This window comes from Marmota monax, unplaced genomic scaffold (genome assembly GCF_021218885.2).
Source record: "Marmota monax isolate L192 unplaced genomic scaffold, Marmota_monax_Labrador192_F-V1.1 WCK01_AAM20220418_F8-fsc00185, whole genome shotgun sequence".
In the NCBI taxonomy this organism is placed as follows: domain Eukaryota; kingdom Metazoa; phylum Chordata; class Mammalia; order Rodentia; family Sciuridae; genus Marmota; species Marmota monax.
In genome coordinates this window covers 2,864,930-2,892,542 of record NW_026693278.1, presented here as the reverse complement: position 1 = coordinate 2,892,542, position 27,613 = coordinate 2,864,930, and the positions used below count along the sequence as shown (strand labels likewise).

The 27,613-nt window shown below is 44.2% G+C and overlaps 2 protein-coding genes and 1 pseudogene across 3 annotated transcripts in view; all 3 read left to right on the top strand.

Annotated features, from left to right (window-relative positions):
• The first annotated feature begins 3,277 nt into the window (after nt 1-3,277).
• On the top strand, nt 3,278-7,631 carry Rplp0 (ribosomal protein lateral stalk subunit P0). The gene is made up of 8 exons (XM_046456539.2): nt 3,278-3,313; nt 3,611-3,712; nt 4,774-4,949; nt 5,060-5,147; nt 5,259-5,405; nt 5,519-5,704; nt 6,697-6,837; nt 7,399-7,631. The coding sequence occupies exons 2-8, from the start codon at nt 3,659-3,661 to the stop codon at nt 7,567-7,569; spliced, it is 963 nt and encodes a 320-aa protein (XP_046312495.1). The 5' UTR covers nt 3,278-3,313; nt 3,611-3,658; the 3' UTR covers nt 7,570-7,631.
• A 1,841-nt stretch (nt 7,632-9,472) lies between these two features.
• Nucleotides 9,473-27,613, top strand: part of Gcn1 (GCN1 activator of EIF2AK4) — a 61,421-nt gene continuing 43,280 nt past the window's right edge. For both annotated transcript variants that reach the window (XM_046456437.2, XM_046456436.2), the window contains exons 1-12: nt 9,473-9,570; nt 14,759-14,861; nt 18,938-19,001; nt 20,008-20,139; nt 20,591-20,699; nt 24,111-24,209; nt 24,298-24,432; nt 25,258-25,326; nt 25,460-25,568; nt 26,160-26,234; nt 26,712-26,840; nt 27,363-27,413. In XM_046456437.2, the coding sequence (XP_046312393.1) occupies nt 9,505-9,570; nt 14,759-14,861; nt 18,938-19,001; nt 20,008-20,139; nt 20,591-20,699; nt 24,111-24,209; nt 24,298-24,432; nt 25,258-25,326; nt 25,460-25,568; nt 26,160-26,234; nt 26,712-26,840; nt 27,363-27,413 (1,141 nt within the window). In that variant the 5' untranslated portion in view covers nt 9,473-9,504. The remainder of the gene's footprint in view (nt 9,571-14,758; nt 14,862-18,937; nt 19,002-20,007; nt 20,140-20,590; nt 20,700-24,110; nt 24,210-24,297; nt 24,433-25,257; nt 25,327-25,459; nt 25,569-26,159; nt 26,235-26,711; nt 26,841-27,362; nt 27,414-27,613) is intronic.
• Nucleotides 10,787-10,908, top strand: LOC124100890 (small nucleolar RNA SNORA51; annotated as a pseudogene).

Below are 27,613 nucleotides of genomic sequence, written 5' to 3'. Positions count from 1 at the left end.
CCTGTGCTAGTGCCATTTCTTGGTGATCTGACAACCAAGTGGTCCCAGAAGAGAAACTGAACTCTCCCCAAACTCAGAGGGAGGGAAAATCATTAGTGTTCTTTCCTTGGAAGCTCTACTATGTGCTGCTGTCCCATGGATCCGCTGAGGGTATCCCTGAGGACCTGTGGGTGTCTTTCCACTCATTTAGATGTGGAAAGAGGTTGGAGAGGATCTTGACATGTACAAGGCAATCCCCAGGGCCCACAGAGCCATGATGGGAGCCCAGGACTTGCCCCTGCCTGTGTTTCTGTGGAGCCAGACGTCCAACACCTTGGCTGCGGCCCCTTCCTGGCAGAATGCCCCTGACGTACAGTTGCAGGTGGCTCTCTACTGCCTCCCTGTGGTCATGTCCATATTTGCATGCCTCCTCTATGCACTTGCCAGATCCAAGGTAGCCAAGCTGTCTGGATGGCATTATTCCACCTTGAGCTGTGGCCTCAGTTTCCCTGTCATTTGAAACAGTCCTCCAGAAGCAGTGTGTTGAATTCAAGCCTAAAACCTGGTCGTTTCACAGTGACCTCGGAAGTGAACATTACCTTCAACCCCCACCCAAAGATAATAACTTATTCTTCTAGACCATCTTGGGGTCATTCTGTTTATAGGAATAGCTGTGGCACATCTCATTGTAATTTGCTTTTTCACTCAAAATTGCTTTGTGGATAATTTTCCATGTCAGTGAATATAGATCTGCATCACTTTTTAATGTCTTCATGGTATCATTATATTGAAGTGCTGCAATTAGATATATTGTCAGAGACAGGATGTCCTTGGAAATTTACCATGAGAGTATGTATGTTGGAAAAGTGCACTTAGAGGGTACTGACTCAGGGTTTGGAAGGGACTGTATAGCATATTGAGGCCCATGGGCTTTGAACTTGTCCTGGATTTCAGTTCTGAAACCACCATTTATTGGCTGGGCAAATTATTTATGTCTCTGTTGAGTTTTCTGATGAATAAAATGGGAATACTAATATTTTACCTCCTCAGAGGATTGTTGTAAAGATTTACTATTAGGACTGTGCATAAAGTATTTAACACAATGCTGAGTGTGCAGAAATACATTGTCATTAAAAAGAAATCTTAGCAGTAATCTAGACGTTCTCAAATTGGGCTGATCATGAGAAGCATTAGGAAACTTAAAAACAAAATACAAGGGTTGAAGGTATGGCTCAGTGGTAGAGCACTTGTCTAGCATATTTTGAGATCTTGGGTTCAATCCCCAGCACCACCACATATACAAAAAATTAAAATACACATTCATGGATCCCACTCCTGTAGATGGATTTGGTCAGGTCTGGGAATAGTTCCCGTTAACTGTGATGCAAAAAGATGGCTTCATGAATAACTATCCAAGGAGGCACCATAATAAAATTAGATGCAAGATAGGCATGTCAGAACTTCACCTTTAGACCAGCCTTGCTGGGGGAAAATTTCTAGACACAGAACTTGGGACTGTATACAGTTATAGCCAACTGTTTGTTGGTCATATATGGTCCAGTAAACTCATTGGAAATATCTAAATTGGTCAAGTGAAGAGGGTGAAGATAGGGTGAAACATCCCCAAATTTTTATTGTACAATTATTCAAATAATACAATTATTGAAATAACTGTTCAATGTAATTATAAGCTAACATTTATTGACTTTCTTCTATCCCAGGAAATATGTTGTCTTAACATATAATTAATCCTCATAACAATGCTAGAATGTGGGTATAATTATTATCCCTGTTTTACAGTTAAAGAATGGGAAATAGGCGGGGTGCAGGGGTGAACATCTATAATCCCAGTGGCTTGGGAGACTGAAGCAGGAGGATCGCCAGTTCAAGTCTCAGCAACTCAGGGAGGTCCTAAAGCAACTCAGTGAGATCCTGTCTCTAATATAATATTAAAAAGGGACTGGGGGCTGGGCATGGTGGCACAAGCCTGTAATCCCAGTGGTTCGGGAGGCTGAGGCTGGAGAATCGTGAGTTGAAAGCCAGCCCCAGCAATTTAGAAGGTGCTAAGAAGGTTCTCAGTGAGACCCTGTCTCAAAATACAAAATAGGGCTGGGGATGTGGCTCAGTGGTCGAGTGCCCCTGAGTTCAATCCCCAATACCAAAATAAATAAATAAATAAATGGGGCAGAGGCTGGGGATGTGGCTCACTGGGTTCAATCCCTGGTACCAGGGGTGGGGAAGGGTGGGGGGAACAGGGTCTGCAAGGTGGAATCACTTTTTAAGATGACATCACAGCTAGTAAGTGGCAGAATCATCTAGCTGCAAGTCCTGCATTCATTCTTTCAGCAAAAACTTACTATATGTCTACTACACCACGCACAGGACATAAGTCTGTGCACTTGTGGAGTTGGAATTCCTGCAGGAAGAGGCAGACAAAAATAATGAAATAAATTATATAATGAGTGAGAAGATGTAAGTGTATGGGGGAGGGGGCAGAGTGAGGGAGAGTAGGAGTGAGGTTTTTTTTTTTTTTTTTTTTTTTTTGTAATTTTAAATACCAAAGTCAGTGTATGCCACATTCAGCAGGTGATGTTAGCCTCAAGACTTGGTGTAGGTGAATTCTTTGGGCTAGGAGTGGTCCAGATAGAGGAAAGAGCCATGCAAATAGCCCTAACAAAAGTCAGGAGTGCTTTGGAAAAGCAGCAAATTGAGAATGGTCTAGTTAGAAGTGAAAGTCAGTGGGAAAATACATGAGATGATGGTGAAAGAATCAGTGGGAAGATAGATGAGATTATGGGGTGAAGATTGGGTAAATTTTAGGCTTTTACTCTGAGTTAAGTGTGGAGGATTTGACGAGTTTGAGCAGATAAGGACTTAGGTTTTAAAGGATCCCTGTTTTGGTGGAATAGGAGGCAACAAACCATTTTGTTTCTAAGGTAGTTGCGATTTATTTCTTAACTCGTCGTCATACCCTACAGTTTGCCGAGTTGGTCAAGTGGCAATGGGACACACCGAGTCTTAATTCACACAATGTAGCTCCTATTCAAACGTAACTCCACCCCAGCAGGGGGCAGAGGCTCTGAAAAAGAGAGAGCTCTTCCAACACAAGGTAGCGTCTTCCTTAACTACCCTGCTTAAAGGTGGCTTCCGGTTGGCCAGAGTGGCAGCGATGTCATCCAATGGTTGCCTACATTAGTTCGGCTCGTCCGATTGAGCGCCAGCATCAGCCAATACGCAGGGGTGCTGTCCTCGGCTTCTGATTGGCTCCTTCATTAACATATAAAAGACACGCGCTGGCGCGCGGCCCTTTTCTCGCCAGGCGTCCTCGTGAGAGGTTTGTGCTGCCGCCTGTTCCATGCGGTGGGCTGGTGGCAGGAAGCCTGGGATCTTTGGGTGATCGGAGTGTCTGTGCGCTCGCGTGTGTGTGTATGTATGTGGTGGAGCGCTGTTTGGGGACTATGGGACCCGGACCAGTCCCGCCTGGGACCTCGGCGGCGGATCGCGCTCCACAGCTGATGGCGGCTGCTGGTCCAGGCCCGACGGGCGCTGGCGCGTGGTTAGCACCACAAAGGCCTCAGACCAAAGGACAGGTGTCGGGGTGGCGGGGTCTGAGCTCCCTTTCTCCCTTCAGTGACATCGTCTTTAAACCCTGCGTGGCAATCCCTGACGCACCGTCGTGATGCCCAGGGAAGACAGGGCGACCTGGAAGTCCAACTACTTCCTTAAGATCATCGTAAGTGCGGAGTGGGCTGTGGCCAACCATCATGTGTTCCTGGGCGCTAATAGGGACAGTCACTTGCCAGGTGCTGTTTCTTGGCGACAGCTACTGAATTAGGCAATTTGGGGTATATCTCCTATAGTCTTAATTTCCCCTGATGACCCCCCCCCCGCGTGCTTTGTTGATGAAAAGGCTCAGGCAAGTCAAATAGTTTATCTTAGCTCATGTCATACTTTGTTCCCTTGCCTACCTTTTTGGGGAGATCTGAGACAAGGAGTGACTCATTGTAAAGAGCCATGTTATTACACATTTAGGACCTGTCAGTCAAGAAATTCAGTGTCCAGTGACTTATTTTGAATGGCTTTTGAGGTGGGGCTTCCTTAGTCTGAAACTCTGACTGTGTTGCTCTTTAGGAACTAGGCCACATTGTAGAGCTTAGTCTGTATTTTAGTCTTGTACTTCTGTCATGAAGATTTTCAAACAAAAAACTTGAATCTGTAAGTACACAATGTACATTCTACAAGTGGTGTTTTGCAGTGTTTGCTTTATGTTTTGATTGCCTAAAGTCCGTGTCATCAGATGATCAACTTATTGGGAACAGTTTTCTGTTAATGCAGCCATTTTGATGAATCAGAAACATTTCACAATTGGAAAAAGAGAACAATGGAAACTAAATGTATATTTATTTTTCTTAATTTTTTTTTTTAGCTGTAGATGGACACAATACCTTTATTTTATTCTTATTTAATTTTATGTGGTGCTCAGGATTGAACCCAGTGCCTCACACATGGCAGGCAAGCACTCTGCCACTGAGCCACAACCCCAGCCCCACTAAATGTACATTTAAAAAGCTTTGATTAAACATAGAAAGCTAGTTTTTAGAATACATAGCAAGCAAATCAGGATCAAATATGATAGTGTTATAATTCGGGAGGATCTGGTGGGTAAGACTGGCCCAATATAGAGGGACTTCAAAAGGTTGGAAGAAAAGAAGATGGAAATGAGTGATTATGGGGTTTAGTTTCTGCTGACATTTTTTCCGCCTTCCTCCTGCTAAACTTTGCTTGTTTCTGTAGCAACTTTTGGATGACTATCCAAAATGCTTCATTGTGGGAGCAGACAATGTGGGCTCCAAGCAGATGCAGCAGATCCGAATGTCCCTCCGGGGGAAGGCTGTGGTGCTGATGGGCAAAAACACTATGATGCGCAAGGCCATTCGAGGGCATCTGGAAAACAACCCAGCTCTAGAGAAGTCAGTCAATGCTTCTGTCAACTTTGTCCTCCTTTCCTAGTGCCCTTCTCCCTTTTCCTGGAGAAGAATGGTGCTTTCAGGTAACATCTCTTGTGAACTTCTCTTTGCAGACTGTTGCCTCATATCAGGGGGAATGTGGGCTTTGTATTCACCAAGGAGGACCTCACTGAGATCAGGGACATGCTGCTGGCCAATAAGGTAAGGGGAGAATTAGGTTAGATAAAAAACTTTTTGAGTTTGGCTTCTTAAAGCAAAATTGATCTCTTCCATATTGTGTCAGAGAGACTTTTCTCACTGTTCATTGTTCAGGTTCCAGCTGCTGCCCGTGCTGGTGCCATTGCACCATGTGAAGTCACCGTACCAGCCCAGAACACTGGTCTGGGGCCCGAGAAGACTTCCTTCTTCCAGGCTTTGGGCATTACCACTAAAATCTCTAGGGGCACCATTGAAATCCTGGTGAGTAGACCAGGCTCGCCAGTGCGAGCTGGGCATATGGGGGGCTTCTCCTGGAGGCTGTAGGACTGCTGGATGTCCAGGTATTAATTGCGCACTGTTACTTTATTCCTCAGAGTGATGTGCAGCTGATAAAGACTGGAGACAAAGTGGGAGCCAGCGAAGCTACCCTGCTGAACATGCTGAACATATCCCCCTTCTCCTTTGGGCTGATCATTCAGCAAGTGTTTGACAATGGCAGCATCTACAACCCTGAAGTGCTTGACATCACAGAGGAGACTCTGCATTCACGCTTCCTGGAAGTATGTGCTACCCAGCTCCGCTCCTTCCTACGTTAATGGTTGGGAACATGACAAGTACCAGAGTTGGCCAGGTTATTTACTCTTGTATACTGTAAGATTGTTGAAAGATTTAATGAGGATAAGGCCTTAGAAAAATGCTGGGCATGCAGTAAGGGTTATTATTCCAGGGCCTGCAATGATGAGACATGAAATTTTGAAGTGTCATGACTTGAAAGAGAAGTGACAGTTTAATAGATAAAAGTTTACGTTGCCAAGTGCCCTTTGTTGGGGATGACTGGTTGTCCTTATTTTTGACATTGTCGTGCCTAATTCTGCCATTAAAATGTCTTTAAGGAATAATAATGATAGAAGATGTAATTCCTTTTTTCTTGTATCTGTGGGTTCTGCATCTATAGGTTTAACCAATTCAAGTTTGCTAAAAAGGAAATAAGTACTGAATGTGTGCACACTTTTTTTCCTTGTCATTCCCTAAACAACATAGTATAATAACTATATGGTATTTGCATTGTATTAGTTATTAAAAGTAATTTCAAGACGAAGACGATTTAAGGTGTAAGGAGGATGTTTGTAAGTAATATGCAAATACTACACTATTTTATATGAGGGACTTGAGTATCCACAGATTTTGGTATCTGTGGAGGGGTCCTGGAACCAGTCTTCCGTGGATATGGAAAGAGCACTTGTCTTTAAAGTTTTTATCTCATATATTGAAGTCAATGACTATTAACAGTTTATTTTTCACAAAATGGTGACTTTTCAGGTAGCCACCACCATCATGGTGTATTGAATACCTGGGTTTGGAATAAGTGCAAAAACATTTTATAAACTCATCCGTTTGAATTGCCCTGCTAGGAGCATTTGGTGTAAGATGAAATGTCTCCTTTGAGATTGAGCTGCTATGAAGACCAAGCTTTCCTTGGTCTTCACTGTTTTTTATTTTTTTTCCTTTAGGGTATCTCACTAAAATGTAATCTTTCTCTTTTCTCCCACAGGGTGTCCGCAATGTTGCTAGTGTTTGTCTGCAGATTGGTTATCCAACTGTTGCATCAGTACCCCATTCTATCATCAATGGGTACAAGAGGGTCCTGGCTTTGTCTGTGGAGACTGAATACACCTTCCCACTTGCTGAGAAGGTAAGATTTCACCCAGGACCACAGCAGGCCTGACAGGGTAAGAAACAGTAGCTTTATTGAGTTAGTCCTTTTGTTACCATATCCAGGGGTGCTTAAGCACTGAGCCACAACCCCAGCCTTTTTATTTATTTTTTTGATACCAGCCCTCTTATGTATTTTATTTGGAGACAGGGTCTCAATGAGTTGCTTTGCACCTCACTTTTGCTGAGGCTGGCTTTAAACTCGTGATCCTCCTGCCTCAGCCTCTGAGAAGCTGTGATTACAGGTGTCTGCCACCACGCCCAGCTCCTTTTTTTATTTAAGAGCTTAAAGAGATTGGGGACAAGGGAAATGTATTCTCACTTTAGAAATGATAGGAGATCCAGAGAGGTGGGCTGTGGGCAAGAGCTGGGCCTTAATCCCCGTCACTAGGCCATACCTATGTTCCCCTGCAGGGATTTGACTAGAAAGGCTATACTGGCTTAGACGTTGTAGTTATTTATTTTGAGCCATACAAAGGCAGGAAGCTTGTGAGTAGTAGAGGGGTGTGGATGACCACTTTGACCACTGACTTTTCTTCAGGTCAAGGCCTTCTTGGCTGATCCATCTGCATTTGTGGCTGCTGCCCCAGTGGCTGCTGCTACTACTGCTGCTCCTGCTGCTGCTGCTGCTGCTGCGGCCCCAGCCAAGGTTGAAGCCAAGGAAGAGTCGGAGGAGTCGGATGAGGATATGGGATTTGGTCTCTTTGACTAATCACCAAAAAGCAACAACTCAGCTTTATATGCAAAACAAAGAAATAAAGGCTTACTTCTTAAGTTTCTGAACTCTTCATTTTCTACATTTTGAGATTTATAGTACTTAATGCTAAAAACTAAACAATGGTATAAACATGAGAACTTTGTATTTGGAGTTGATATTTGCGTTTTCTTTTTGTCCCTTCTTTTTTTGGAACTGGGGATTGAATCCAGGGCATTGTGCGTGCAAGGCAAGTGCTTTCCACTGAGCTACTTCCTAGCTCTGAGGTTGATATTTGGATGGGTTCTTTTTTGAGTCTGAATGAAAATACTGCTCTTCTAGGGTATGGTAGTTCCTCCTTATCCACAGGGGATATGTTCAAAACCTCAGTTTGATGTAAAAAATTACACATACAGGTGTCCCTCAGTATCTGTAGGAAATGGTTCTAGGACCTTCTTGGATGTGAGTCTGCCAATGCTTAAGTCCTTTTATAAAATCATAAAATAGTGTATAGAGTACTTAATACCTAATACAATGTAATATGTATTCAGGGAATAATGAACACATGCTAAATAGAGCCAGCTTTTAAAAATATGTAGTTAGTTGGATCTACATGTGGAACCCTTGAATTTTTTAAAAAAATATTTACTTAGTTTTAGGTGAACACAATATTTTTATGTGGTGTTGAGGATAGAACCCAGTGCCCCACGCACTACAGGAGAGCATGCTACCGCTTGAGCCACATCCCCAGCCTTGAAGTTTGAGGGCTGATTACTGATTTTTCCTTACAGACCTAAGTTTTCATTTATGAAGTTTGGTACAATTAGAGGTTATTACTAATCAAATGGAACAATTAAGCTATAATTAAATTGGGGCCCTTAAAGCAAAATAAGGGTTACTGGAATATAAACCCTGGTTGTGCAGTGGGTTTTAAGATGGCTGCTGAGGTAGCTTCAGTTTGGATAGACTAGACAGGGATGATTCATGTCCCAGTAGGGAGGGTGCAATATTCACACTAAACAGCATGCAAGTTAAAACATGAAATGTTTCCGGGGTTTTTCTATTCCATACTTTAAGATAATAGTTGGGGGGTGTGTGTGGGGAGAGACTGTTGAAAGCAAAACTGAAGATGAAGGGGGACTACTCTATTTTTACACAAGAATTCTTGTTTACATGGGTTCCTCTAAGGAGTATTTCACTTAAGATAGGCATTCAAGTAATGCCAGGTCAGTTCTGGAGAGCTTACTACTTGGCAATTGAAAGGATAGGTATTTTGTCATAAAGCTTCGAGTTCACGTACAGATAGATCTGTGCTGGATCATGATATATTTGTAACTTGGGCTGTCAAAAAAGATTGAAAGCCACTGCTAGTCCTGGACCAAACTAAACTGGAGATCCTCCAGAGAGCAACCATATTGGGTAAAACTGAGGCAACTCGCTAGGGCTTCTTCCTACCCCCTGCATCCTCCCACCTCGTGATCTTTACTTTTACTCCCAGTCTAGGCGGCCGTCCAGCATTTCCCCAGGCCAGGCTTCTCCTGCGTCTTTCCTTGATGCCCTATCTACCCATTTTCAGGCCCTCTCCAAGTCATTCCCCAAGGAATTGCAAACTCCGTCTCAACCTAGTTCAGTTGTGGCGGTCTGGGAGCAACATTCGTAGTTTCTCTACGGAATGCAACGTACCAGGAAGGCCTAAGAGGGGGTGTCCTGGCTGCGCCTGCGGCTCTAAGTGGCTGGGGGCTGCAGGGTGGTCTCACCAATTTACAAATCCTCGGACCCTCGTCTCCCTCCAGGCCAGGCTGAGAAGCTGGGACCCGGGTAGGAAGAACAGACGCTGGCAGCCAGCGCCCTGGGTACCTAAGTCCAAGCAAAGGCTGCTGCGGCCGCCATCCCGCCCGGGGGCGCCAAGGACCCAGCACGCTTCAGGCCTCGCCCTGCCGCGTGGGCCCCGCTATGATCCGGAAGCGCTCCGGAAGCGGTTCCGGAGTCAGCTCCGGCAGGATGGCGGCCGACACGCAGGTGAGGTGGGCGGCTGCGGGGCCAACGCGGCCAGCGCCTGGGCGCGGACCGTAGCGGTCGGGCGAGACCGCTCAACCTAAGGATGCGGGGTATGGCGGCTGCGGAGGGCGTGGCGCAGGGGCCTCGGGCCGGCTCCTCGCGGCTCCCGACGCGGCCCGGGCGGCGCAGACCGATCCCGGGCTCGGGGAGGCAGGAGCTCCGGCTTGAGCAGCTGGAGACCTGCGGGGCCTTGCCCTGACCTCTCAGTTGCAGAAGTTCACCTTTCGGAGTCTCCGCTCTGTTTTTCCAAAGCTGTGAGCTCCGGGCCAGCGCCGAGTCTTCTTTAAACTTTGTATTCAGTATTTTTCGAGCACCTACTATGTGTAGGGATTTAGTAATCTTTGGGTTCATACAGATTTGGGTTTGAGTCCCACCTCATCGATTTTTGTGAGACTCTAGACAAGGGACTTCACCTCGCCAAGACTCAATCTTTTCGTCTGTAAGAGGGGATTGAAATGGCACCTATTATATAGGGTTGTTGGTGAGATTCAGTGCAATTATGGAGGGTTTGGTATGTTTGGGTTGTTCTTACTAGGTGCAGGGTTACAGCAAGAACTGCCCCTACCCAAGAAGAGTCTTGGCACTCTTGAGTGTTAACACCTGTGGGTTTCTTGTAGTTCAGAAAAGACTTAGGAAAACCATTTCCCTCCATCTAGCCTCCTTTGCAGCTGCATTTAAAGGTGAAAAAACAATACCAGGGGAAAAAAGAAACCGGTATCTAAAGGACAATTTAGCTCGCTTGATCTCCACTTGAGAAGATTGATGTGTGTGGGTGCGCGGGCTGCGAGGCAGAAAAGTGATCACTTAACCTGAACATTCAGGAGAATTTTAGTGAGGGTTTCCCATGCCAGGGGCTGTTAATTTGTTTAAAGTTATGTTATACTAAATCCTAGGAAGAAAAGTATCTTAGTCTGTTGGGTATTGGAATGATATGTTTAATATGTAATGTTAATACTCAGGCGTAAAAGAGTCTTTTTCTCTAGAACTGTGTTGTCCAGTATGGTAGCCACTAGGCATGTGGCTTTGTAAGTTAGATAAAATAAATGAAAGTATAAAATCAAGGCATCTTGGTGCTCACCACTGGATGTGTTATTGTGTATAGTACTTTTTTTTTTTTTCCCTTTTTGGTGGGGAGGTATGCTGGGGATTGAACCCAGGGCCTTGCACATGCTAGGCAAGCATTCTTCTACTGAACTACACACTCAACCCCTGTGCTCTTATACTGTATATAAAGAGGAAGCAAAGTATACCTCAGCCTAGGCTCTGTGCCTGGTCTGTATTGTGAATGGGGAGACAAGGAGTTGGGGGAAAAAAGTTAAATTCAAACTGAATGCATGATGTATACCTGTAATCCTAGCTGCTTGGGAGGCTAAAGCAGGAGGATTGAAAGTTCGAGGTTAGCCAGGGCAACTTAGCAAGAGCCTGTTTCAAAATAAAATAAAAAGTTGGGCTGGGGATGTGACTCAAGCGGTAGCACGCTTGCCTGGCATGCGTGCGGCCCGGGTTTGATCCTCAGCACCACATACAAACAAAGATGTTGTGTCCGCCGAAAACTAAAAAAATAAATATTAAAAAATAAAATAAAATAAAAGGGCTTGGTGTCTAGCCCAGTGGTGAAGTTCTTGTCTAGCATGTGTGAGGGCCTGGGTTCATCCCCAGTGTTATTAAAAAAAAAAAAAAAAAAAAATTGGGACTGAGAATGTAGCTCAGTAGTCGAGCACATGTCTGGCATGCAGGTGGCTCTGGGTTTGAATCTCAGACAGACAGACAGACACACACACACACACACACACTCTCAATTCCCATAAGGATTGGGAGAAGGGAAGCAGACAGCAACAGTAAACTTTTGGAAGCTAGAAAGTGTCAATGAGTGGTAAAAGATTTAGCAGTTCCAAGGAAATGAATCCTGATCCTAGCAGGTAGGAAAGCTGAGAATCAACCTGAAAATACATTGTAGAATCTCTGAAAGTGGGGATTGATGGTATCAGCTAACCTTGAATCAGGGTTAGAGGAGGAGCTAGGTTGAGGAGGACTGGCTGAAAGCCATGTTCAGATGCAGTCAGATTCCTAGGTCTTTTTTTTTTTTTTAATTTATTTTATTTTTAGAGAGAGAGAGAGAGAGAATTATTTATTTATTTAAGTTTTCGGCGGACAGAACATCTTTGTTTGTATGTGGTGCTGAGGATTGAACCTGGGCTTCACGCATGCCAGGCAAGCGCGCTACCGCTTGAGCCACATCCCCAGCCCCTTTAATTTATTTTAAAATTTAACTATATACATATACACACATTTTAGTTGTCGATGGACCTTTATTTTATTCATTTATTTATATGCCATGCTGAGAATGGAACCCAGTGTCTCACCCATATTAGGCAAGCGCTGTACAACCTCAGTCCAGATTCCCAGATCTTTTGTTCCTCACTCGCAAAAGACTACAGATTTTCTCTATGAAGACTGTAGAGCAGAGGACCACTGCTCTGGGAGCACTAGTATAGGACTAATATTCAAGGAAATTGTCAAGAAACTGTCTCCGAAGTGAAGGATGTGTTTCTAACCCAAAAGTTCTCAGCACAGTAGTAAAAATTGACTCAGAACAAAGTACATTATCCTGAAATTTCAGAACCCTGAAGCAAAGAGAAAATCCAAAAGCTTCTAGGGAGAAAAATCAGGTCTTACCCAGAGAATACAAAGTCAGAAGCTGGACACAGTGGCACACTCCTGTAATCCCAGCAATATGGGAGGCTGAGGCAGGAGGATCGCAAGCTTGAGGGCAGCCTCAGCAACTTGGTGAGACCCTGTCTCAAAATGAAAAAGCAGTAGATGTAGCTCAATGGTAAGGTGCCGCTGGGTTCAATCCCCAGCACACACACACACACACACACACAAAGACAAAAACAAAACAAAAAAAGAATGACATTGGACTTCACAACCACAACTTGAGAGTTAGAACTCAGTGGAAAAATGTCTTCTGTTTTCTGAAGAAAAATGAGTGCAACCTAGAATTCTGAGTCTAGACAAACTTTGGTCACCTATGAGGCTAGAACAGTTTCAGACTTGCAAGAACTCCTCAGAATGGAGGATGTTTATTCTTCACCTGGACAGTAATAAGAAAAGAGTACATTTTTCAAGGTGATAAACTGGACTTCAACTGTAGAGGGTCACCTACCAGATTGTGGAAGGACAGAAAATCAAAAGACATTCCTTCAGGAGAATAAAATTTGCTGAAATTCCTGATCTGTTTAAATGTATCAAATTGAAACAACTGAAAGTTTTGAATTATTAGTAAGAATAGATAAAGCAAACCGAAGTGAGGTGAGGTGGTTATTAACTCCAGAAAAATCAAAATGCTGGCAGGATAAGAAACAGTTATTTTACCTAGTGTGTAGTAGGCCCAGAGTTCAATCCCCAGCGCTGCAAAAGACAAAACAGTTAATGACATGGAAGTTGAATACCTATATATAATGCAAACACTGACCTCTTAGGTAGTCCCTATGACAACACTGGGAACTTACACTGGGGAAGTGTAGAGAGCGTGTGGTGGGGTCCGAGGAGGAAGGTAGGAAAACAGTGAAACTGAAAAATCAAGAAGAATCAGCATGAGCAACATTGCCTCCATATTTAGAGGTATGGACTGAGGGTAAAGACTGGTTTAGGTTAAAACCATCATTTATATAGAAGTTTGGACATCAGTTTGTTCATTGCCAAGAGAATTAAAACAGGGATTTAAGCAGAAAAAGAAAAAAATGCAGCCTCATTTTATTTCTCTGGCCCCGTTGAGTTATACTACTAATGAGAGCTGCCTGTGAAATATCCTCAAAAATACCACGATGGCCCTTATGTGTTACCGAGTCCTTCTCTACTGCTCGCTCATGAATCCACAACCTGCCCACTTTGTGGCTTGTAGAATACTGCTCAGAAGTAGATTTTCTTGGGCTTTCAGAAATATATGCACACTGGCCACCTCCCTGGGTCTTATGCTTATGTCCCTAGCAGGGGACTATAGCTGTGTTAACTCAGATGGCTGTTGAAAGCTAAAGACTTGGCATCAGTTTATGCACTTATTTGGTTTCAGTCTTAGTTTCAAAAATGCAGATGCTGTGACTCTGGGCTGCATTCTGAGCAATGACTTCCCCTCTTGGAGGTGGTTCCTTCATCACTAATGAGATGGGGCTACTGGTGCTATTCTTGCAATCTTGTTAGTGTTAGTAACCAGTTTGGGCTCAAGATGAGTAAGTGCTGTGTTTCTTTTTTTTAGTTTATTTTTTAGTTATAGGTGAACACCATATCTTTATTTTTATGTGATGCTGAGGATCGAACCCAGTGCCTCACACATGCTAGGCGAGCACTCTACCTGTGGGCCACAACCCCAGCCCAAGTGCTGTATTTCTTTAACTCATTAATTGCCACAGCAGTCATATGAAATAGGTGCTATAATCTGTCCCGGATAGATGAAGAAACTGAAGATCAGGAGGTGACATTATTTGACTTGAGTTTCTACAGCTAATTAGGGGCAGAACTGGGCTCCAACCTTTTAATCTTTTACCTTTAGCGAGTGTACTTTGCTCAGCTAGACTGGCCAGGAGGTTCAATGAAAATACTGTATTAAAAAAACATTCCCCTATTAGTTGATAAAGTGGGATAATGTAAAAGGAACATACTGGGCACATAGGCCTTCTCTAGGTTTTGGGTAGTTCTGAAAAGATATTTCTGTCGACAGGTTTTTGCCCTTTGCCTTCCTATTTTGGCCCAAGTCTAAAATGTGCATCTCAACTGGGCCATGATTTTGTTCCCCAGGAGTCATTTGACAACATTGGGAGATTTTGGTTTTCAAAACTGCTTGGGGGAAGGGCTGGGGATATAGATCAGTTGGTAGAGTATTTGCCTCAAATGCATGAAGCCCTAGGTTCAAACCCCAGCACCACCACAAAGACAAAGACTGCTTGGGGAGGAGAATGACTGCTGGTGGGTAGAGACCAGGAATGCTAGTAAAATCTTATAAGGGGTAAAGGCAACACACTCCCACAAAGAATTATCCAGCCTCAGTGCCAGTTGTGCACAGTTCCAGCACATACACACTCGTGTGCACATACACATTCATTGTTCTGTAGTCTACCTGGTGAAACTGTTTTTGTGGGCTTGGTCTTCACAGGTTTCCGAGACACTAAAGCGTTTTGCGGGGAAGGTAACAACAGCCAGTGTGAAGGAACGGAGAGAAATCCTGGGTGAACTAGGAAAGTGTGTTGCTGGAAAAGGTATTTATTTACCATCTTATTGCCTGTATACTATTCCATTTAAAAATAATTTCTTCTTAGAGCTATGATCTTCTTTTTCTTGCTCTGCACAACTTCTGCCTTCACTTTGTTTGTTATAATGTGCGTTGAAACAGTTGAAACATTTGGGTTAGTGGAGATTTTTTTCATTCAGGTGTCAAAGCTTTTTATAGTTTTTATACATTTCAATTGGAAATGTTTCTAGAAGATACCAACAATCCTTCTTTATTTTTGTTTTTGGTACTGGGGATTCAACCCAGGGGTGTTTTATTGCTGCTCTATATCCTCAGCCCTTTATTTTTCTATTTTGACATAGGGTCTTGCTAAGTTACTCAGGGGCTTACTGAATTGCTGAGGCTGGCTTTGAACTTGTGATTCTCCTCCCTCAGCTTCCTGAGAAGCTGGGATTACAGGTTTGCACTGCTCTTACCTGGCCCAACAGTCTTTCTTTAGAATATGGGTACAAAAGCATTCTTGTGACTTGGAGCACAGTTTTTCTCAATGTGTGTTCATGCAAGTCAGCAAGATGGTAGCAGATGATTGAGCAGTAAAGAATTCCTGTAAATTTGGGAGATGTTTTCTCATACTCATCTGGGACATTTACAACAAACTGTTTTTGAAAAGAACACTTAATAGTGTTCTTTTCTTTCTTTCTTTTTTTTAAGTACTGGGGATTGACCCCATGGGTGCTCTACTACTAAGCTATATCCCCACTCCTTTTTGGTTTTTATTGAGACAGGGTCTTGCTGAGCTGTTGAGGTCAGTCTTGAACTTGAGAGCCTCCTGCCCCTAACTTCCTGAATTGCCGGGATTATAGGTGGATGCCACTGCACTCATTTTTTTTTTTTTTTTTCCAATTCTGAGGTTTGAACTCAGGACCTTGTAGAAACTTTGCAAGCACTTGAGTATTGAATTACATTCCTAGCCCTATTAAGTGTTTTTTTAATACAGTATTTTCATTGAACCTCTTTTTTGCTGAAAACTTACTTTCCCAGGGCCTGGGGAGCATGTGATGGGAAACGCCAGGCACATCTAGTTGTCCTCATCGTGCCTACTAACTGACATGACCTATGGGGCTGTGTAAGATCATTTTGCCTTCATTTAATAAGTCCTCATTGGTTTTTTAAATTTCGTCTTGATGTGTTTGTTTTATTGTACAGCATTGGTTGTCACAATGTGGTTCCTAGACTGTTAGCATCAGCATTGCCTCAGAACTTGTTTCAGAGATTCTCAGCTCCACCAGCAACTCAGAAACAATTCAGAAAGCCCTGGGGTGGGTCCTGAGCTCTCTAGGAGATTCCTGATTTGTTCAAGTTTGAGCTATGGCTGTGTGTCATAGCTTTTGTCAGCTCCTACTCACATTGGTGAAGAGCCTACTTCCCACCACTCTTCACCCCTGTTGATTTTTTTTTTAAGTTGTCAATGGACCTTTATTTTATTTATTTATATGCGGTGCTGAGAATCTAACCCGGTGCTTCACACATGCTAGGCAAGCACTCTGCCATGAGCCACCCCCAGCCCACCCCATCCTTTTTTGATGCTTCTCAACTGCTGTTGTCTGAGCAACATACCCAAGCTTGTTAAAGTGGTGTATAAATGGAGTAAATTGCTGTGTGTGAGCTTCTGAGAACTTTGCCTGTGTATTAATCTTTAGTGTATGAGTTTACGGCCTCCTCAGAGGTTTTTTTCTCAACATGGTTCTAGTTATTAAAGACAGGTTGTGATGTTATCACTGTATGTGTGTGCGGAGCCATAATGGTTGACTCCCCCTGTGAAATGACTGCTGAACACTACATTCTCCACTTTGTCCCAGTTGTTGGGGTGAAGATATGGTGCTAAGGATAGAACCCGGGTCCTGCCCGTGCTAGGCGAGCGCTCTACCGCTGAGCCACAAACCAGCCCCTACTTAGGACCTTTTGAGGGTAGTTTTACTCTTCTGTCACCCTGAAATTCTACAGTTCAGGGTGAGCTGTGTTTGTGAAGTGCTTAGACTTTGATGTATAAGTTGATTGTGGAAAGTTAACCAACTCCTTCATGAAATCATTAATTCTCGGTATTCTAATTTTTGAGTCCAAGGAAAGGCTGTTGTATAGTGAGTCTTGCCTCCATTTGTTATGGTAACAGATAATCAAGTAATTCAACCAAAGATGGGATAAGATATTTCCAGCCAGGGTGAGGGGTTGAGGACTTTGTCAGAGCTGGCTAATCCTGGGGGCCATTGGTGCATATCTCCCAGCCCAGCCTGAGCCTGAGCCTAAGGCCTCTGAGGCTGCTCTGCTCTCCCCACTCTTGTCTCCATAGATCTGAATGGAAGACTCACTGAGGCAGTGTTTCCTGTGACTGAATTTTTTTCTAGTTCAATAATCAGTGATGAGAGGTTCAGCTGTGTTCTAGCCATGCCTTTGCCACATACAGGTAGTGTGACCTGCCCTCGTCACTTTACCTCTCTAAGCCTGTCTCTCGTCTTTGAACCTGAGATGGCAGTAGTACCTGTCTCAGGGTTGGTATGAGGAGTAAAAACACACCTGATGCTGTTTGACGCATCGCCTGGCTGTGGCTTGCTTGCAGGGTATATTAGCTGTTGTTCTTGCCATTCTTTTAGCCACCACCTGTTTCTGGCCCTATTTACTCTCACTCTTTTTCCTTTAATTACTGACGTAGTCCTAAGTCAGACTGACAACACAGTATTAAGAGCTCTGGGAACTTGGTCCTTGTACCTCATTCATTTCTCTTTCCTCATTTGGGTGCCTGGAATGCAGGCACCCTGTGAGCCCTTCATGGATCTCTTGCTCTTGGGGGCTTCCCATCTTTGTCTGCGGTCTCTGGTCTGGCCTTCAGCACTCGTTACATGCTGGCTTTCTAACATTCCTGAGCACTCTTGGTGGACCAAACTGCTTGATTCCCTCTGGCTGGCCTGCTTGGATTCCTGTTGCTCATTTTCTTCACCTTAAAGAGGGCTTATTAATAATAGAGCCCTCTTTGTGGGAATTAAATCAGTTCACAAGTGTGAAGCGCTTAGAGCAGCACTGAATGAGTGCTGGGGGACAGCGGGCCTTCCTTTCAGTGCCCTGCATATCTGCTCATGTTACTAATAGCACTGAGCATGTGCTGCCTTCTCTTTGCACGTCTCTGTTGACTACTTACAGGCCATCCCTAGGTCCTTTAGACTTTCAGAAACCACTCCAGCTAAGGTCTCTTTCCTTTTCTAGTCCTGGTACTTCAATGCTTTCTTTCTTTCTTTTTTTCTTTAGGTACAGGGGATTGAACCCAGGGGCACTCTACCACTGAGCTACATCTCCAGCCCTTTTTTGAGACGGGGTCTCCCTAAATTGCTGAGCCTGGCCTCAAACTCGGGATCTTCCTGACTTAGTGTCCCTAGTACCTGGGATTACAGAATTGTGCTATTGACTTTTCTTTTCTTTGAGACAGGGTCTTGCTGAATTGTTCAGGTTGGCCTCTAACTTGTGGTCCTTGTGCCTCAGCTCCTCAGGTAGCTGGGACTGTAGGTTCACACCACCATGCCTGGATTGTACTGTGTTTTGAACTGTTTATTAGGATGTACATAAAGAAAGATACAAGCAGCTTGCTGAATCATTACACACTAACATGTCGTGTTACCAGTATCCAGAACAAGAAGCAGAATAGTCCAGAACTCCCAGACCTCTGCTCCATGGAGAGCATAGAGTATTTATTTTTAGGTTTAAATGGATACAATGTCTTTATTTTATATTTATGTGGCGCTGAGGATCGAACCCAGTGCCTCATGCATGCTAGGCGAGCACTCTACCACTAAGCCACAATCCCAGCCCCAGCATGGAGTATTTTGAAACCACTTGTGCTTCCTTTGTTTCATTCATTTAGCAAATGTCTCCCTAAAGCTTTTCTGTACCAGGCATTTTCCTAGGGTGTTTTTTGTTTTTTTCCTCCTGAGGATTTTATCCCACATGTGGGGAGTGTCAGCGTCCAGTGGCCAAGACCCTGGCTGGCAGAATGCTTGGCTTAAGCAAATGCTCACTTTGTCTTTTATTGATCCATTTTTGTGTGATCTTGGGTTTCAGATCTGCCAGAGGGAGCAGTGAAAGGGCTCTGCAAGTTGTTCTGCTTGACTCTGCATCGATACAGGTGAATCCCAACCAGAGGCTCAGTGCCTGGAGCACTTGATACAGAGAGATGGTATGGGGTAGTGGTTAGACCTGGGTCCATATCTAGCTGCTGGGCAAGTTCTTAACCTCTCTGTGCCTCAGTCTCTTCATCTACAGACTGGGAATGATGCTGTTGTCTAACTCATATAGGTGGTGGTAGTATAAAGGCATGGAACCATGCCTGCCTCGTCCTAAGTGCTCAGTGTGTGTATGCCATCCTTCATCATGCATGCAAAAGCACTTGGCCTGGTTGGAAGCCCTAATATGTGTTCCATAAATGTAGGTGCTGCCCTTATACTCTTTTTTTTTTTTTTTAAAAGAGAGAGAGAGAGAGAAAATTTTAATATTTATTTTTTAGTTTTCGGCGGACACAACATCTTTGTTTGTATGTGGTGCTGAGGATCGAACTCGGGCCGCATGCATGCCAGGCGAGCGCGCTACTGCTTGAGCCACATCGCCAGCCCATTTTTTTTTTTTAAAGAGAAACTTTTTAAAAAATATTTATTTTTTAGTTGTAGTTGGATACAATATCTTTATTTATTTATATGTGGTGCTGAGGATTGAACTCAGGGCCTCACATGTGCTAGGCAAGCGATTTATCACTCAGCCAAAATCCCAGCCCTGCCCTTATACTCTTTTTTTTTAAATATTTTTTCAGTTGTAGTTGGACACAATATCTTTATTTATTTTTATGTGGTGCTAAGGATCGAACCCAGCGCCTCACACATGCGAGGCAGGTGCTCTACCACTGTGCTACGGCCCCAGCCCCTGCCCTTATACTCTTAATGGTTTATTTGCCCTTGTCAGCTACTTTTAAAACTCTGGGAGGAGGTGGATTTCTCTAGTTATTTCCTAATCCTGTCGTCTGTGTCCTCTAGAATGTAGTGTGATTGTGTTTTTTCTGAGAAAGGCCAGTGCTTGGTTTAAGCAGTCCTGTCCCTGCCTAAGTCCACACACTCACCTTTCTCCTTCATTCTTTCCCTTAGAGATGCAGCCTCCCGCAGGGCCCTGCAGGCAGCCATCCAGCAGTTGGCTGAGGCCCAGCCAGAGGCCACTGCCAAGAACCTCCTGCACTCTCTGCAGTCTTCAGGCATTGGCTCCAAAGCAGGTGTTCCCAGGTAAGCAGTAAAGATTGTGGCTCCTTAGGGATTGGTGGGTCCTGCTCAGGTAGGCTAGGCTAGTGCAAATGAACCTCACTAGCACACCTTGTTCTTAGCTCTTTGCTCTTTGAATGGCCCTGGAGTCTGCTTGGAGTCAGCCTCTGGTGGAGGGAGGAGTGAGGATAGGCAGCTCAGTGGAGAATCACACTTTCCTGAGAAGCAGGGCTGGAAACTGGTGGAAGCAAGGCACTGGACAGGGCAAGCCATCCTTTTGTTTTTATGATCGTAAGTGCCAAGAAATGGAACTTTGGCGAATAAGACTTGACTCCTGTCCTTAGTTGTCATAGGTGATTTACAGGGAGTAGGTTTCTGCCCCCTTTGGTCAAGAGAGGGTCCTATGTACCAGGCAGGGCTGTGGGGGTGAATATTTGTTCTCTGTACTCACCCTCTCTTCCCCTCTCCTCTACAGTAAGAGCAGCGGCTCAGCCGCCTTGCTGGCTCTGACCTGGACCTGCCTTCTAGTGCGCATTGTCTTTCCCTCAAAAGCAAAGCGGCAAGGAGACATCTGGAATAAACTGGTAGGTTCCCAGGTCATTGGAGAAGTGAGGGTCAGCTTTCTGCATGGAGTTAGGGGTATTTTAGTACCTCCGATGTGGCAAGTGCTCTTCCAGGTACCGTGACAAGGAACTTGACCTACCCTGAGGCATGTGACTTTTGAAGTTGGGCACAAGTGCCAACATAATCATATTCATCAATTCACAATATGGTTTTGAGCTTCTCTTTGAGGCACAGGAGATACAGTGATGCACAAGAAGACCATGGTCCCTGCCTTCATGGCATGTATGGAAGGCTTGACAAGCTGGAGTGGGAAAGATAGCCAAAAAGCAAGCAAACCATAAACCATAGCAGTGTAAATAATTTTTTTTTTTCTTGATAATTATCCTTTTTCTTGTATTTGGATCTCAATGTTGAACTGGCTAGTGGAATAGAATTCTTGCCTTGCCTTTTGGTCCCTAAATTTTCTCCTCCCTTTCACATTCCCTACTTTTTGTTCCCACATGTCTACTTACTAGAGATGGCCTAATAGGCTAGGTGGGGAGTTTCTTTTGAATGAGTAGATATGCTTAGTATAGGTCAAGAGAAATGATTTATGGTTTAATGAAAAAGAATATGAGGCTCTTGGTATGGATCTGCTTTTTAGCCATGAGATTTGGCCAAATCACTTAATTTTCTGAGCCTGTTTCCTCATCTGCAAAAAGGGAAAAAGTACCACTCACCCTCACATCTCTAAGAGTCATTATTGCTGGGTATGGTGGCATATTCCTGTAATCCTTGCAACTGAGGAGACTGAGGCAGGAGGATTGCAAGTTTGAGACTAGCATGGACAACTTAGTGAGTCCCTGTCTCAAAATAAAAAGGGCTGGGGATGTATTTCAGTGATGGAACACTTACTTAGCAAGTGTGAGGGCCTGGGTTCAATCCCTAGCACTGCAAAAAGAAAAGGAGTTATTAAGAGAGGCTCAGTTAGGGCTGGGGACGTGGCTCAAGTGGTAGCGCGCTTGCCTGGCATGTGTGCGGCCCAGGTTCGATCCTCAGCACCACATACAAACAAAGATGTTGTGTCTGCTGAAAACTAAAAAATAAATATTAAAAATTCTCTCTCTCTCTCTCTCAAAAAAAAAAAAAAAAAAAAGAAAGAAAGAAAGAGAGGCTCAGTTAACACATGTGAAATGGCCATAGAAACTGTAGAGTACTTATCAGGTGACTGTAAATGACAAGTGCTGTTAGAAAGCCAGAAGCACCTCTCCATGAAGCAGGCAGCAAGTTAAATGGATAGATGGCTACATCCCTGGGAGCTTATGTAGTACCACACCTCAGGGGGCAGCCATGAGTAGCCTTCAGCAATTAATTAATGATGGATTAAAACTCTGAAATCTCCCAGGTAGTATATGTGCTGTAATTGGTGTGAGCTGGGACTCTCTTGAACCCCTTTAGATGGAGCATTTCTTTGTTACCAAAAGAGTTTCTTATAAGATGGTTCATCCTGGGTGAGCTCATGGCTTACCTTCAGTGAATTTTTATAACTGGTATCTGAGGTAAGTCACCCAGCTTGTGGGTCAGCCCTGGAGTGTTGTGGTATGGGAGGAACGCATCAGGTTTTTTGTGGCTGCTTGGTTTTTCTGTGTCTAGAATCTGGATTCTCCTTGCTGGTTGGGTTTCATTCAGTTGCTCAAGCATAGGTCTAGGGCCTGTCATATGCTGGTGCTGTTCTCAAAGTGGGGGCTCATGTGTCAACAAGAAGGCAGAGAAGCACCTTGCTTCCATGGAGCTTATACTTTTTTTTTTTTTTTTAAACACATTTTTAGTTATAGATGGACAAAATGCCTTTATTTTTTTTGTTTATTTTTTTATGTGGCACTGAGGATTGAACCTACTGCCTTACATGTGCCAGGCAAGCGCTCTACCACTGAGCCACAACCCCAGCTCCAGAGCTTACACTCTTGTGGGGAAGGTAGACAATACATAAGTACACAAGTAAACCATAGAACATAGGAGTGCTGAGAGAAGCAGGGTGAGGGAATAGAATGGTTGCAGGTGGCAGGAGGGCTTCTCTAAGGAGGTGTCATTTGAGCAGGGACCTGAGGGATACGAGAGGATAAACCATACCCAGATCAAGGGTTAGAACATTCTAGGAGAGAGAACAGCAGTATAGTTCTGAATGTGATATCAGCAAACTTAAAAAATTTTTGTATTACCAAAAAAAAGTTCAAAATCCAGCAGGTATAGAAGGTTATATTGGTTGCCCTCCAACCTCTGTGCCTAGCTACCTTGGTTCCTCCCCTTAATAATTTTTTGAATACAGGTATGTTCTCTTTACATGTTTTAAAAAATTTTTTTGTAGTTGTTGTTGGTCCTGTATTTTTTATTCATTCATTTACATGCTGAGAATCGAACTCAGTGCCTCAGGCATGCTAGGCAAGCGCTCTACCCCTGAGCTAAGGCCCCAGCCCCCAAATATTCTTTTAAACAAAATGATAGCACACAGTGGGGCTGGGGATGTGGCTCAAGTGGTAGCGCACTCGCCTGGCATGCGTGAGGCGCTGGGTTCGATCCTCAGCACCACATAAAAATAAAATAAAGATGTTGAGTCCACCGAAAACTAAAAAATAAATATTAAAAAATATTAAAAAAAAATAATAGCACACGGTACATACTTTTCTTCTTTCACGTTTTTTAGTCTTAGATTTTGTCCCAGAACAGCATATAGTTTGTAATTACATAATATATATACCTAGTCCTCTGTTGATACAATGCTACAGTGAATAACTTGTATGTGTGTCATTTTGTAAATGGGCAAGTGAAATTCAGCAGCTTTGATTTCACAAGCATATCCATTTTCTCAGGGTGGCAAATCGCCCTTGCTCCCCAGTAACTTTGGGTATCTTATGAAGCATAAAGTCTCTGAGGTTTTTTAGTTGGGTACCTCTGTGTGCCTTCTGGGTTGGATAATGAGCTCTGTGTTGTCTAGAATTAACTATTTTGAGCTTTACTTTCATATTCATAGTGTGTAGCATGGTGCCTGCTGTTTGGTCATTGCACAGCAGGCATTTATGGACTTAATGAAAGAAAGTCAGGGCAGATAAGGAGTATATGAGACAGGACCCTTGTTTTTCTCCTGCATGGCACCTGTCTCACTGAAATTATGTATTCACTTGTGTCTATATTTGTTTAATATCTTTTTCTTCCTCAGTTCTATCTTGTTCCCTGTATGTCTTGTTCCCTTTTGTCTGAGTCAGAGTAGGCACTTAAAATATTTATTAAATAAATGCTAGCATAATTAAAGGGCCTAGAGGGGGAGAATCAGGATGGAGTTGAATGGAAGAGGCCAGGATCTAAGGACCTGAGGAAGGTCTCTGGCAGACGGTGAGGGTCACAGGACCTCCACTTCCTTATCACATCCTGACCCATGTGTTTCCCTGTCTTGGCAGGTGGAGGTACAGTGCCTTCTCCTGCTGGAGGTGCTGGGTGGCTCCCACAAGCATGCCGTGAATGGTGCTGTGAAGAAGCTCACTAAGCTGTGGAAAGAGGTGGCAGGGCTGGCAGGAGGTGGCTGGCAATCCTTTTTCCATGTCCTTGCTGCCATTTGAGACATCTGACTTCTGCTTTCTTGTTCAGAACCCCGGGCTGGTGGAACAGTACTTGTCAGCCATTCTTAGCCTAGAACCCAACCAGAACTATGCTGGCATGCTGGGTCTGCTGGTACAGTTCTGCACAAGCCACAAGGAAATGGATGTGGTCAATCGGCACAAGGTAAGTGCCAGGCACAGTGACAGTGGGTATTGTTTTGCTTTTGTGGCCTGAGCTGTTGGTCTCATCTCACATTGTTGGTTTTCTCACATGAGACCTTGGCCTTTTGCCATAATAACGAACTTCAGGGAATTGGAAAGTTTTCCCTGTAGTCTAGCTTGTGGTGAATCCTGGTGTAATTATTAGAATGGTAGTTTGCTTGTTCATGCAGGCATTTATTCACCTCCATTGAGCAGTGGCCATGTGCCAGAACTGCCAGGTGCTGGGGATGCAGCAGGGAGTAAGGGAGCTATGATTCCTGCAGAACTGAATCTGAAAAGGAATCTTACAGTAGGTGATGAGCATCTAGATAATCATAACTGTGATAAATGCTACCAAGGAAAAGTGTGAGAAGCTGTGACACTTGCATTGGGGGATCCTGACTAGGCTGTGGGCCAGGGAACACATCTTGGGTGAAGGAACTTTGAGGGTGGAAGAAGAGTTAGTAGGTGAAGAGGTGAGGAAGAGCAGAGAAGTCAGCTGGTGGGGGGAGCATTGAGGCTGATGCGGTTGGAGTGGCAGGTGTGGGTGAGAGAGGTGCAAGGTACAGCCTCTTGGGAGCAGGCAGGGTCTTATAAGCTATGCCACCGTCTTTGGATTTTATCCCAGGAGCCATGGAGAACCTTGGAGGGCTTCTAAATGGATTGGAATGATCAGTGGGACCCTGTGCTTACCACTGAGATTTTGGGGTACTGATTTGTGTTTTTGGGGGCTCCTTCAAGAGGATCTACACTGTAGGCCAGACACTTTTAAAGGGCCAGGGTCCATCCAGATCTTTATGTCCTCTAGAGTGCCCTGCTGGATTTCTACGTGAAGAACATTCTGATGAGCAAAGTAAAGCCTCCGAAGTACCTGTTGGTGAGTGGGTGGTGTACCTTACTCGCCTGGACAAACCTCAAGTCCCATTTTAAATTCTAGGACACAGCTCTGCCCTTTATTCTATTCCTATTCCCATGAGGGCTGGGTGTCTTGACTCCTTTTTTTTTTGTAGGATAACTGTGCCCCTCTGCTCCGGTACATGTCCCACTCAGAGTTTAAGGATCTGATTCTGCCCACCATCCAGAAGTCCTTACTCAGGAGTCCAGAAAATGTTATTGAAAGTAGGTTCCAGCTGAATAGGATGATGGGAGGGGCGAGTTGCTGCATCAGCTCTACTCCTGATGATTGGCAGCAGCAGGCATATGCAAGTTGGGAGTGGGAGATGTATTTATTCACTGTTACCTCTTTGGGACCTTGGGAGAGAGATCAGGGATCCTTTTCAGAATATGCTGAAAGTCATGGACTTTCTTGTTGAAAGAACACACAAAAACATATCCACTTAGAATGCTGCATATGATTTTAGTGATTTAGGTTCATTCAGGTTAAGAAACTCTTCTCCAGACAGTTTGGACTTAGTGTAAAGGTGTCACTTGAAACAATAAAGCGTGAGGGTTGAGTCTGTCCCTGACTCAATTGGTAACGTATTGTTAGAATGTTGGAGGGGAGATTTTTTGCTAATTGGGATGGGATCACATACAACTTTTCAGCAGAGCTTTGGTTCAAGGGTGTGACTACTCTTTTATCCCTGTAGAGATGAAGGTGGTCATGTTTACATGTGGCTAGAGAGCAGACCTGGTGGCATTTGCTGGGGAGTAGGGCAGAACAGTTCTTGATCCTTGAGACTCACCTGAAAATGGTTTCTCTCCCCTTAGCCATCTCCAGTCTGCTGGCATCAGTGACGCTTGACCTTAGCCAGTATGCCCTGGATATTGTGAAAGGCCTGGCTAGTGAGTATCCAGAACTCTGGCAGGCCCCTCAGTGTACCTTGGATTTTCGTTGTATTTGTTACATTTCTTGTTGAAAAGGGAGTAGGGGTCAGCTCAGGTTAGAATTAAGACTTCAGCTGGGCACGGTGGTGCATGCCTGTAATCCCAGCAGCTTGGGAGGCTGAGACAGGAGGATCACAAGTTCAAAGCCAGCCACAGCAAAAGCTAGGCACTAAGCAACTCAGTGAGACCCTGTCTCAATAAAATACAAAATAGGGTTGGGGATGTGGCTCAATGGTTGAGTGCTGCTGAGTTCAATCTCTAGTATCAAAAAACCAAAAAAAATAAGACTTTAGCCTCCTACATAAGCAGGGTTTCTTTCTTGAGGGCTCTAATGCAAACAGATAATGAGTGAAGAGCTGGGAGCCTAAGACTAACACACTAAAGTATGAATGTTCAGCTGTCTGCAGCCCTTGAGCAGTGACTCTGTGTGTCTAGATCAGCTGAAATCCAACAGTCCCCGCTTGATGGACGAAGCTGTGTTGGCACTGCGCAATCTGGCCCGCCAGTGCAGCGATTCCTCAGCCATGGAGGCCCTGACCAGGCACCTGTTTGCGATCCTTGGAGGTAAGCAGGCCTTCTTTGCCCTGGGAATGGCTGAGGTGTGACCCCAGCATTCCCTGGGACCCCAGATCTGGTGGGAACTTGGTTCTGAGTCTGCTTGTGACAGGACCATGTGGCCATGGGGACACTGAAGTGTGCATGTATGACGTGAGCAAAAGTACACTCAAGGAAGTGTAGATGGGTGATCTTAGTGTTTTTAAGTATATATTCTTCTGTAGGCATTGCAAAAAATAAAAAATAAAAAACCAACTAAAGGAGATATATCAAGGTATTAACAATGTCTTTGAGTAGTGGGAATGTGGGTAATTTAATAATTTTTTTTTTCATAGTTTTTGCTTCTCAAATTATTTTCTAAGAACATACTATTTTTTTTAGTCTGAGGCTAGTAAATGTTATCTTAAACCCAGTTTTACACCAGAAAGGCTCCATTTGGAGTCTGTAATGTATCATATGTCACCTCATGACTGCACTGTTGCTGGGAAGTGTGGCTGATGTGAACTTAATCCTTTGCTTCTCTCCTCTCAGGCTCGGAGGGAAAGCTAACTGTTGTAGCCCAGAAGATCAGCGTCCTCTCAGGTATGGGATTTCTCTCCAGGCCCTAGAAATGTGGTGCAGTATTGGGTGAAGTCTAACATATCCTTTGAGCAAGCCAAATCCCTTTTTGGATCCTGACATCTCTGGCTGTCTTGACCAGGCCAGTTTGCCTCCCAAGACTCTGCAACCTGGCCAGAGGCTTGGCTGCTATAAAACTCAGCACTGTGAATTGAGGGAGGGTC

Excerpts from the sequence above, each read along its gene's own strand:
- Rplp0 (XM_046456539.2), top strand. The coding sequence starts at position 3,659 with ATGCCCAGGGAAGACAGGGCGACCTGGAAGTCCAACTACTTCCTTAAG. Across the intron at positions 5,148-5,258 it reads ACATGCTGCTGGCCAATAAG|GTTCCAGCTGCTGCCCGTGC; the intron begins GTAAGGGGAGAA and ends TTCATTGTTCAG. Across the intron at positions 5,705-6,696 it reads TGCATTCACGCTTCCTGGAA|GGTGTCCGCAATGTTGCTAG; the intron begins GTATGTGCTACC and ends TTTCTCCCACAG.